The sequence below is a fragment of the Hylobates moloch genome, unplaced genomic scaffold (genome assembly GCF_009828535.3).
Source record: "Hylobates moloch isolate HMO894 unplaced genomic scaffold, HMol_V3 SCAFFOLD_6, whole genome shotgun sequence".
In the NCBI taxonomy this organism is placed as follows: domain Eukaryota; kingdom Metazoa; phylum Chordata; class Mammalia; order Primates; family Hylobatidae; genus Hylobates; species Hylobates moloch.
Genome location: NW_026652281.1, coordinates 92051123 through 92063266, shown reverse-complemented (window position 1 = coordinate 92063266; position 12144 = coordinate 92051123). Strand labels below are relative to the sequence as shown.

Here is a 12144-nt window from a genome sequence, read left to right as displayed (position 1 = left end):
CTTGAAAACTGTTAGACTAAATGACCTTTAAAGCTGATTTTTATTTTTAAATTTTGTGGTTTTTAAACATGTAGCATAAGCAACTTTTAAATTTGTGTTTTATTTGTAGGTTGATGCTCGAAGTGACCGAACTGGGGAGGTCATCTTTAAGGACAATTTTTCTTCTGCAATTGCCGCTGTGGTAGAGGGAGATTACCGGATGGATGGCCACATACAGTTAATCTGCTGCTCAGTGGATGGGGAAAGTAAATTGGAATGAGAAAAATCCTTAAGTCACATTTTCCATTTGATGAGGTCAAAATATCAGGAAATTTCACCAGAAGTATTTGTACTGAGATCCTGTAGTTCTAACAAATTCACCAAAGTTGGGGAGAACTTAGGTTTTTGTTTTTAAGAGCAGGTAATTGATGACCTAAAAATATACCTGGTTATACTTGGGGTTTTTTCCTTCTGTTCAGTCCGGGGCTACCTGCCTGGCATGACTGAGATGAGGGGGAACCTCATGGACACCAGCGTAGAGCAGGACCTGTTCCGAGAGCTGAGTCAGAAGAAGCAGAATCTGTTGCTGGAACTCCGTAACTATGAGGAAAACGCCAAGGTAGGTCCTAATGTGACTGGGTAGTTGAGGCTGAAATGTTGAGACTGACCGGGAGGATCAGCAAATATGGAAGAATGAGTGTGTCGTTGCCAGGGTGTGGCCTTTTTGCCAGTGTCAGAATTGAGATGGGATATACCCTTTCATCTTGAAATTTCATTTCCAGGTAGTTAAACTGTAGAAATGTTTTCCTGATTGTTGAAGGACATTTCCTGCAGCACAATTTATTTACAGCAGTGAAAACAGCTGGAAGCAACTTAGATATTCATCAGCAGTAGGGAGTATGTGCTAAGGAATATTAAGCAGCTCAAGGAATCAATACTTGGACTGATATGGAAGGATATCTGTTGTCTTACTAAGTGACAAAAGGCAAGAACAATATAGAATGCCTTTTATCTTTTTCAAAAACAAATATATTAAAAATTGGCAACTGTAAAAATTGTGTGTGTGCGTACAAGCAAACTGGCTGAAATGTTCCTTTAATTTGTCCTGTAATGCATTACTGTATTTGAATTTGATGTACCAAGGGAATTTGTTTGCGTACTTTAAAAGGACAATACTTAAAAAATGTTAAAGTCATGATGGGATACAGTGGACCATACCCATAGAAAGAGGCAAGGGTATTTTCCCACAGGGCCAGATAGAGCAGGGAGCACTAATGAGGTGAGTTCTCTGAATTCTAAAGAATCAGATTACTATAATAATAAGATGCTGGAGGCTCTGTCTTTTGAAGCTGAATAGCAATATTATTTAAAATTGATATTAGTTCAGTGTTTTGGTGACTGAGTAGGAAATGGGTGGGGTGTTTTGCAGGCTGAATTGGCCAGTCCACCGAATGAGGCCGATGGGCATCGGGGCATAATCCCAGCCAATACCAGGGTCCACACCAAGCTCTCAGTCTGCCTGAGGAATGAGACCCAAGCTGCTCATACAGAATTATGCATTTCCACTTCTAATGGTAAGACAGTACTCACAGCTGGTATTTAGAGGCACCTGTGCCATCTTGGAGTCGTTCTTTTTTTTTTTTTTTTTTTGAGACAGAGTCTTGCTGTGTCTCAGCTCACTGCAAGCTCTGCCTCCCGGGTTCACGCCATTCTCCTGCCTCAGCCTCCCAAGTAGCTGGGACTACAGGCGCCTGCCACCACGCCCGGCTAATTTTTTGTATTTTTAGTAGAGGCAGGGTTTCACCGTGTTAGCCAAGATGGTCTTGACCTCTCCTGACCTCGTGATCCGCCCACCTCGGCTTCCCAAAGTTGGAGTTATACTTAAACTGTTTTTACTCTTCCCTGCAGACACCATCATCCGAGCAGTATTGATTTTTGCAGAGGGAATTTTTACAGGTGAAAGCCACGTGGTACATCCCAGCATTCACAACCTCTCCAGTTCCATCTGCATCCCTATTGCGCCTCCCAAAGATGTCCCTGTGGATCTGCACTTGAAGGCATTTGTGGGTTACAGAAGCAGGTGACCCTTTGCAAGTCACAGTTCATTTCAGATCAGCACTTAAGAGGAGGGCAAGATGTATAAATTTTCCGTATGCCCAGTGGATTCTTGGAGGCCTGAGAAACCATTTAATGGTTCTATCTACCCAAAGTTTCTCATGACCTTTTATTTCCTCAATTTGAAACCTGTAAAAAGAAAATGGAAAAACTGATATGTAAGTTTAAGATGGTTTTTTTTTTTTTTTTTTTTTTTTTGAGACAGAGTCTAGCTTTGTCGCCCAGGCTGGAGTGCAGTGGGGCAATCTCGGTTCACTGCAACCTCTACGTCTTGGGTTCAAGCAATTCTCCTGCCTCAGCCTCCTGAGTACTGGGACCACAGGTGCCCACCACCACGCCCAGCTAATTTTTGTATTTTTAGTAGAGACAGGATTTCGCCATGTTGACCAGGCTGGTTTTGTACTCCTGACCTCAGGTGATCCACCCGCCTCGGCTTCCGAAAGTGCTGGGATTACAGGCATGAGCCACCACGCCCGGCTAAGATCATTATTTTCTGTTTTTAGTCAGGTGATCTCATAATCACAAAATGTTTAATTGATGATTTGTCAATTTGTAGTTTTGGCCACTAAAACTACAAGAGTTAGGATGCACCTTTATATTACAGTCATACATAACCTCAGCTAGTGAAGAAAAACTGCTCTATTTGTGGAAGATAAGAGACTTTTTACATCCCCTTTATGGTATTTTAAACCTTTAGTGCATGCAGGTATATATGTAGACTCATGCTGTCTTTAAATCCCAAACCTAATATATTACTGTAGTACTTTAACCCTCAAGTGTTTTGGGGGTTCCGTCTTAAGTGAAACCCTTAAATATTAATTGATGACCCAGAAGTGGCTTTCTTTTCTGGGCCTTGCATTTTGAAACAACATTCTGTACAAAACAATTCTCTTGTGTTTCATTGATTGGCCATAGTACCCAGTTTCATGTATTTGAATTGACAAGACAGCTCCCTCGATTCTCCATGTATGCGCTGACCAGCCTGGACCCTGCCAGTGAGCCAGTCAGTTACGTTAACTTTACCATTGCAGAACGGGCACAGAGGGTGAGTATCTCGCTTTTCTCTTTCAATGCTTTTACACGGTAGAATCCTTTAGGTGTTATTTCATAGAAAGGGAAAATCACATGAACTTGTTATATTGGTAGCAGTAAATATGATATGAAAGAATTCTCTAACTTGGGGGTGGCTTGTAACCTGTAATAAAAATATTGCTAAAATACCTTCTCTCACTTTGAAAAAGCATCTGAGCAATCCTCAGATATTGGTGAATTCTTACCAGTGTTTAATTCCTCTCTTTCCGTTATGGTCTTAGTGTGGTTGTCCTGGTGTAGTATTTCAAGAGGAACATGCAGCAAGATGAAGAGAGTGGGACTTGGAGCTAAGAACGTTTTTGGCTTTAAGTGCTACGTTAACTCATTAAATTCTTAGTGATCTTGAGGAATTCCCCTCACCAGTGTGAGCCTCAGTTTTCTTATCTATAGGTGAGGATAATCTTACCCACCTTATTGGGGGGGCCCGAGGATTACATGATTGGTGTAAGAATAGCACCTTGTACATTTGAAAGGACTAATACCAGTGGACTTTAACCTTGGCTGGGCTTTGGAATTCTTGGTGGGATTTTTTAATCATGTAGATTCTCAGTCCCCTGCCTGGCCTGTGGAACCACAAACTCTATAGGTGGGCCCTTCCAGAAGGCCTCATGGGTGGTTCTCATGTGGAACCTGTGTTGCAAGCCACTGCATGGTGTTACTGCTATTAATATTAAAACTTGTATTTTCCTTATTGTGTGGATATATCTGTGGTGTTTGCCCATGTATACTTCATTTCACATTTCTTAAAGAATAGAATGGAATGGTTTTAAGCACACTACATTGTCCAGGTTATACCCACAGCAGAGCTGTTGTGTAACAGAATCAGCATCATACCTGAATCATTTGTACATTGCATATAAGACTATTTCTAAATAGAAGATGCTATGAAATCGTGTCTGCTGTGGGGCCAGGCATAATTATGAATGTTACTTAAGAGCATAGATGAGGTGAGAAAAGGGAGTGTGACTAGTGTTTTAGTATTTTCTTGGTGTAGGGTGAAGTGTAATTCTTTTTTTTTTTCCTCAACAAAGCAGTAAAACTAGAAAGAAGGAGAACTCTTCCCTCAAGAATGGCTGCACCTTCATATCTAGAGGCACACACACACAAAAAAATGTCTGTACCTTAAAAATGGAGGTCATTTCATTGTGTTCATTTTCAAGGTTGTTGTATGGCTTAGTCAGAACTTTCTGTTACCAGAAGACACTCACATTCAGAATGCTCCATTTCAAGTGTGTTTCACATCTTTACGGAATGGTGGCCACCTGCATATGAAAATAAAACTTAGTGGAGAGGTAATGTTTAATATCATGGGGCATAGATTTCTTTTTTAAATTTATTTATTCAAACACTTAGATCATGGAATGAGAGGGGCATAGATTTCTCATGTGGTGTTTACCATTCAGTCCAAAGTGAGGTGGGGGACATCAATGTCAAGGTCATAAAACCACATGTTTTGTTTTATTTTTTTCACATGGTTTAACTTAGTCTGTTAGTGTTACCATCTTAGACACTGGGGTATAATCTGGAATAGATGTTTTCTGCCTCCTTCCCTTCATCTCTTCCTTGTCTAATTTGGGAAGAATTGGGAATACAGAGGTCGTCAAAAACATTTTCAATGTTTGGATGATTTTGTCATGTAATTTCTGAGGCTAGAGGATTTACCTTTTAGCTAGCTGCTGGAAATAATGCAGTTTGTAATTTCTTTGAGAGCTAAACTTTCCTTTTTCAACACTGCATATAAATATAGGCACAATAATTTTGCTGAGTATGGGGAAATTCAGGTACTATTTTAGCTAAGTTTGTCTAATATCTGAGGATGCTAAACTTGTCTCTTTTTTCTCTGGGTAGATTACTATAAATACTGATGATATTGATTTGGCTGGTGATATCATCCAGTCAATGGCATCATTTTTTGCTATTGAAGACCTTCAAGTAGAAGCGGATTTTCCTGTCTATTTTGAGGAATTACGAAAGGTGCTAGTTAAGGTGAGGGAATGCGGTAGATGCATTTGTGAGAATGTGGTAGTCTAATAATATTTGAGGAGATTAATGATACTACAGATGTACTTATAGTGATGTTTTCAAGAATTTTTGCAATTCTTGAAGTAAAAATTGAACTAGTATTGGAGAGTTTACTACTTAAGGATTTATTTTATAAAAGGAAGTGTTTAGCTCTTGAGCACCATGCTTGCTTTGTTTGGTTTAAGGTGATGCATTTAAATATTAACATTTTCCTTTGTTAGCTCTTCATCTTATTTGTAGTATCTGCTTTGGTCTTCAGTTTAGGTCTTTCCAAAAACCCAAATTCAAGATAAAAGAGCAAAATAAAGAGGATTGTGATTGGCCCCAAAGTATGCAATATTCCTACTGCAAATCCCTAAAATATTAATGTGTGTTGTGGGGGCTCCTGGTGCTAAAGCATGGGGAAGATTCACATGGAGTGTCCTGTTGAAATTGGAGGCAGCACAGATTAGTTAACTTGTTGAGAAAGAGATGAAATAACGGGAAGTAGCTTAATTGGTATAAGTGAACAGGGAAAGAAGGGGGTCTCTGTATCTGGTAAATAGTGTCTTTTCATTTGTCTGGGTTCAAGAAGTTTGTGAGGCCTTTTTCATTCCTGAGTGTTCATGGTCTCCAGGTGGATGAATATCATTCAGTGCATCAGAAGCTCAGTGCTGACATGGCTGATCATTCTAATTTGATCCGAAGTTTGCTGGTCGGAGCTGAGGATGCTCGTCTGATGAGGGACATGTGAGTATTTGTCATGGTTAGTACAGGTGCAAGGTTAAAAATGTGAGCAGTGTGGAATAGCAACTCTCAGATGTTACCAGTAGAAGTATAAGTTGTTACAGTGACTTTGGAAAATAACTTGGGATTATCAGTAAAGTTGAAAATGCATGTCCTCTATGACCCAGCAATTCTATTCCTGTTTTATAGCTTAGGGAAAGTTACAGCTTAGTTATATGTATGCTTATAAACCAGGATATTTGTATAAGAATATTCGTAAAGGCATTGTTTATAAAAATCTCAAAGTGGAAACAATCCAAATTAGCATGAACAGTATAGTGACAGTGGATGAATTGTGATATATTCATACAATGGAATACTACACAGCAGTGAGAGCACATGAATCTCCATGACACATAAGAGCAAGGAAAAATCTGATAAGCATAATGGACACTGAAGACAGACTTAAAAGAATGTATCCATGTGTATAGTTAGAGAAAATCTGAGTAAACTGTAGTTTGGGAAACATGCAATAAATAAAAATATAAATAAATTCAGGGAAGAGATTATCATATAAGATAGTATTTTCTCCTAGAGAAGGAGGGACTATGTTCAGAAAAAACACATCGGGAAACTTCCTGTCTGATGTCTTGTTTGACTTCATTAAATATTCTGTGAATTTTTCTGAATATGTAACACTTTACAATACAAAAGTTAAGTATGTACAGGTCTTCCTTGGTGCTTGCTAGAATGCCAGATTTACCTTGCCAATAAAATGTACTGAAAAAAAATCAGTAAAATAGTTAACAAATCATAGATGAAATTTATGTGTATATATTAGGGGCAAGAGTTCACCCAGAGTGCTGCTTATGTTTTTTCCTGAGAGGCCTGAATTATTGGCAAATAATTATAATGGTTTTGCTCAGAGGTAAATGGTTTTTAAAATAATTGTATTGTTGAAAATTTCAAACACATACAAAAGTACTCGAATATAATGATTTCATATATAACACCCACCCAACTTCAACAGTTACCAACTAAAGACTGATCTTTTTTCATCTCTGCACTCACCCTCTTTCCCTCCCAGGCACTAGATAATTTTGAGGCAAATTTTGGACATTGTGTAATTCTAGCCACAACTATTTTAGACAAAGGGCCTTTCAATATCATAGATATATACATATATATACACACACATATATACACATATATATGTATACGTATATATACACACATATGTATGTATAAAAACCACAATGCCATATCACACTTAGAAAAATGTACAATAATTGCTTATTACAAATACCACATCTGTTTAGATGTCCCCAGTTGTCTTATAAATGTGGACATGTTGTTTTAAGTTGGCTTGTTCAAATCAAGATCCAGATCAAAGTCCATACATTGGATTTGGTTGGAAATCTTTTAATCCACACTTTTGCTTGCCCACTCAGTCTCTTCTCTCCCTCTCCTGTGGGGTCCCATTTTGGATTTTGCTGGTTGTATCCTTGTGGTAATGTTCAGTATTATTCTTCTGTCCCCTGTATAGAAGGATAATGGTAGATCTGGAGGCTTGATTAGATTCAATTTCAAATTTTGGCAAGAATACTTCGTGAGTAGTGTTGTTTACTTCCATGAGGAAGCATGCAATTTTTGATTGTTTCTTTTTATGATATTATCAGCCATTGATGATCATTGCCTAGATTCATTATTTCTTTTGGGGTTTGCAAAATAGTGATATTCTAATTCTGTTATTCTTTTCTTCATATATTAGTTGAAATACTTCTATGAAAAATAATGTTCCCTCATGAATTAATGAATTATTTGGTTCCCTGAGTTACAGTTTGTATAGGAAAGACAGGGTCTTTATCCGCTTTATTTAGCAGCTTTAAAATAATGCGTTGGTCTCCAGCATGCACTAGGTGACCAGTGAGATTTTTAAGTCCTTATATACTCATGTATTTGAACATATTTAATGTGTTTCAATTTATATCAGTTATTATTCTTTTTTATGGCTAGATTTTTTTTGTTGTTTTTTTTTTTTTTGAGACGGAGTCTCGCTTTGTCGCCCAGGCTGGAGTGCAGTGGCGCGATCTCGGCTCACTGCAACCTCCGCCTCCCGGGTTCACGCCATTCTCCTGCCTTAGCCTCCCAAGTAGCTGGGACTACAGGCGCCCGCCACCACGCCTGGCTAATTTTTTGTATTTTCAGTAGAGACGGGGTTTCACTGTGGTAGCCAGAATGGTCTCGATCTCCTGGCCTCGTGATCTGCCTGCCTCAGCCTCCCAAAGTGCCGGGATTACAGGCATGAGCTACTGCGCCCGGCCTTTTATGGCTAGATTTTCCAGTCTGTGGGCAATGGAAGTCTCTTTAGGTTGGATACAGTTGCCTTTGGACATGGTCCCATTAATTTGGTTGGTTCTTTGTTTTCTTGTATGATGAAATGTTTTAGGCTTATCTGGTACATTTCTCAGTCTAAATATGGAACCAGCCATTTCTCTCGAGTCCTGGTTCTTTTACGTGAGAAATGATATTTAGAGATCATGGTCTGACCACTAAAGATGTTCATTGCTACTGGGTTGATTATTGTTTTTAGGCCTCTTCAATGGATAGAGCTAGGAAATTTGTTTTTCAATGAGAAAATATGAGTTCATACTATTTACCATTCAAATTTATGAATATAGGCTCTTTGATTTTATTACTGCGTCTCTTCTCCTCACATTGAAAATCATGGCTTCAGGCTGGGCACAGTAGTTTACACTTGTAATCCCAGCACTTTGCGAGGCCAAGGTGGGAGGATCACATGAGCCCAGGGATTTGAGACCAGCTTGGGCAACATAGTGAGGCCCAGTCTCTGCAAAAAAAAAAAAAAAAAAAAAAAAAAAAATTAGCTGGTCATGGTGGTGCATGCCTGTAGTCCTAGTTACTCAGGAGGCAGAGGTAAGAAGATCTCTGGAACCTAGGAGTTTGAGGCTGCAGTGAGCTATGATCATGACACTGCACTCCAGCCTGGGATGACAGAGCAAGATCTCTTAAAAAAAAGTGGGGGAATATCATGGCTCCAGTCAGTATCAACATAACTATTTATTTGCTTCATTTTACAGCACAGACACAACATTTAAGAATATTAGCCAAGTTGTTATCAACAATATGATTGCTGAAAACAGTTTAAGATTTTTTTTGTGTTAATTCTTTGTGTCTTTAGGGCATATCCCAGCAGGGAGTTTCAGTCAAATTACTGTATCTTAAAATCATTTGAGATTATTTCTCTTTTGATTATGCCACAGATTTGATATAGAGTTAGGTTCATTGTTTAATTTGCTCTCAGTTTTGGAGGATTGGCATTTTTACCTTTTTGGTTTAATTCTATTACATATTTACTAAAACCTTTTTGTGATTCCAAAGTTAGATCTATAAGACAGGCATGCACAGAAAAGTCTAACTTCCCATTCCTGTGACCTTCATTCTGTTCTCTCCCTTTTACTATAAATAACCAGTTGAACATTTAAGTATATATACGCAGATACACACAGATATATACGCACATACCCCTCTTCATGTCTTAGATTAAGTCATAGTATGTATACATCTTTTTCTCCACCTTGCTTTTTTTTTTTTTTTTTTTTTTGAGACAGGGTCTTGCTCTGTCACCCAGGCTGGAATGTAGTGATGCAATCACAGCTGACTGCAGCTTCAACCGCCCAGGCTCAAGGGATCATCTCACCTCAGCCTCCTGAGTAGCTGGGACTAAAGGCATGAGCCACCAGCCTGGCTAATTTTTTATTTTTTTGTAGAGACAGGGTCTCACCATGTTGCTTGGGCTGGTCTTGAACTCATGGGATCTACTGATCCTCCCACCTTGGCCTCTCAAAGTGCTGAGATTACAGATGTGAGCCACTGTGTCCAGCCTCCACCTTGCTTTTTACATTTAAAATATATCTTGGAGATTTCTCCACCATGGTATAGAGAAATACATCTCATTTGTCTTTACAGCTACATAGTACTCCATTTTCTGGCTGTTTTTCAGCCAGTTTCCTCTATTTGGATTGTTCTTTTGCTACTGTAGATAATGCTTTAATGAATCGTTTTGTTACATAAATCTTTTTTGTTTTTTGTTTTTTTTTTTTTTTGAGATGGAGTCTCGCTCTGTTGCCCAGACTGGAGTGCAGTGGCGCGATCTCAGCTCACTGCAAGCTCCGCCTCCCGGGTTCACGCCATTCTCCTGCCTCAGCCTCTCCGAGTAGCTGGGACTACAGGCGCCCGCCACCACGCCCGGCTAATTTTTTTTTTTGTATTTTTACTAGAGACGGGGTTTCACCGTGGTCTCGATTTCCTGACCTCGTGATCCGCCCGCCTGGGCCTCCCAAAGTGCTGGGATTACAGGCGTGAGCCACCGTGCCCGGCCCCATAAATCTTTTTATATTTTTGCTAGGATAGTTTGAGAAAAAGGCTTAACAAATGGGATTACTGCAGTAAATGATACAGCATACAGAATTTTGCAAGGTCTTGTCAAATTCTCCATAGGTGTTACATCATTTTGTATTCCCATAAGCAATGTATGAGATTGCTTGTTTCTCTTCAGCCTTGCCAGTGGAGTGTGTTGGCATACTCCAGGGGATGAGAAACGGTCTCTTAGTTTTAATTTTTATTTTTTAAATTTTATTTTATTGTGGTAAGACCACAGCATGAGATCTACCTTCTTAACACATTTTTAAGTGTATAATACCTTACCGTTGACTATAGTTGCAGTGTTGTATGGCACATCTTTAGAGCTGATTCTTCTTGCTTAACTGAAACTGTTGGTAAGCAAATTCCCATTTCTTTTTCCCCTCTTTCAACTATCATTCTACTCTTTGATTTTATGAATTTGACTATTTTAGATACTCCATGCAAATATAGTCATATATTTGTCCTTCTATGACTGGCTTATTTCATTCAGTGTAACATCCTCAGAGTTCATCCATGTTGTCACATATTGCAGAATTTCCCTCTCTTTTAAGACTGAATAGTGTTCCATTGTTTATATGTACTAAATTTTCTTTATTCACCTGTTGATGAACATTTATGTTTTTTCCACATCTTGGTTATTGTAAATAGTGTGGTGATGAACGTAGGAGTGCTAATAGGTCTTCAGGGTCTTGTCTTCAGTTTGTTTGGATAAATACCCAGAAGTGAGATTGCTAGATCATATGGTAGTTCTATTTTTAATTTTTTGAGGAACTTGCAAATTGTTTTCCATAGTGGCTGCACCATTTTGCATTCTAATCAACAGTGTACAAGGGTTCCAATTTCTCTATATCCTTGCCAACACTTGTTGTCTTTTTTTTGGTAATTGTCATCCTGACAGAGGTGAAATGATACTTCATTGTGGTTTTGATTTGCATTTACCTGATGACTAGTGGCATTAAGCGTCTTTTTATATACCTGTCGGTCATTTGTTTTTCTTGTTTGGAGAATTTCTATTTAAGTCCCTAGCTCATTTTTTAATTGGATTACTAGTTTTTTTTTTTTCTGTTGAGTTGTAGGAGCCATTTATTATGTTCAGTATTGGGCATTTTTCATTGTTTTAATTAAGGGCCATTTGCATTTCTTTTTTGTGTGAACTTTTTGTCTGTTTACATATCAGATACTGTTTTAGTCCATTTTGTGCCTCTATAACAGAATACCTGAGAATGGGTAATTTATAAAGAAAGGAAGTTGATTGATTTAGCTTATGGGTCTGCAGGCTGGGAATTACAAGAAACATGGCACTGGCATACGCTTGACTTCTGTTGAGGGCCATGCGTGAAGTCAAAACATGGCAGAAAAGGTCAAAGGAGAAGGGGACATGTGTGAAGAGGCAAAGCCTGAGGGGTGCCCTCGCTTTATAACAACCTGCTCTTTTGAGAACTACTTCATTCCTGCATGAGCGAGAACTCACTCCTGAGAGATATCATTAATGGCATTAATCGATTCATGAGGGATCTGCCCCCATGACCCAAACACCCCCTACTAGGCCCACCTCCCAACACTGCTGTGCTGGCATTTCAACTTCAACATGAGTTTTGGCGGAGACGAACCACATCCAAACCATAGTGGGTATATTAATCTCTTATGTGTGATATGAGTTGCAAATATGTTTTCCGGAGTTTGTCATTTGGGTTTTCCCTTTGCTTAGATTTTTAAAAAATGTTGCTTTAGCCTGCCTGCCCCCCCCCCCCCCCCCCCCCCCCCCCCCCCCCCCCCCCCCCCCCC

General features: G+C 39.1%; 1 protein-coding gene across 2 annotated transcripts in view; it reads left to right on the top strand.

Annotated features, from left to right (window-relative positions):
• The window catches only part of BBS2 (Bardet-Biedl syndrome 2), a 46124-nt gene that overhangs the window by 18361 nt on the left and 15619 nt on the right, over positions 1 to 12144 (top strand). For both annotated transcript variants that reach the window (XM_032157382.2, XM_058441005.1), the window contains exons 8-15: positions 110 to 245; positions 459 to 598; positions 1409 to 1553; positions 1888 to 2059; positions 3010 to 3139; positions 4347 to 4478; positions 5035 to 5172; positions 5825 to 5937. In XM_032157382.2, the coding sequence (XP_032013273.1) occupies positions 110 to 245; positions 459 to 598; positions 1409 to 1553; positions 1888 to 2059; positions 3010 to 3139; positions 4347 to 4478; positions 5035 to 5172; positions 5825 to 5937 (1106 nt within the window). The remainder of the gene's footprint in view (positions 1 to 109; positions 246 to 458; positions 599 to 1408; positions 1554 to 1887; positions 2060 to 3009; positions 3140 to 4346; positions 4479 to 5034; positions 5173 to 5824; positions 5938 to 12144) is intronic.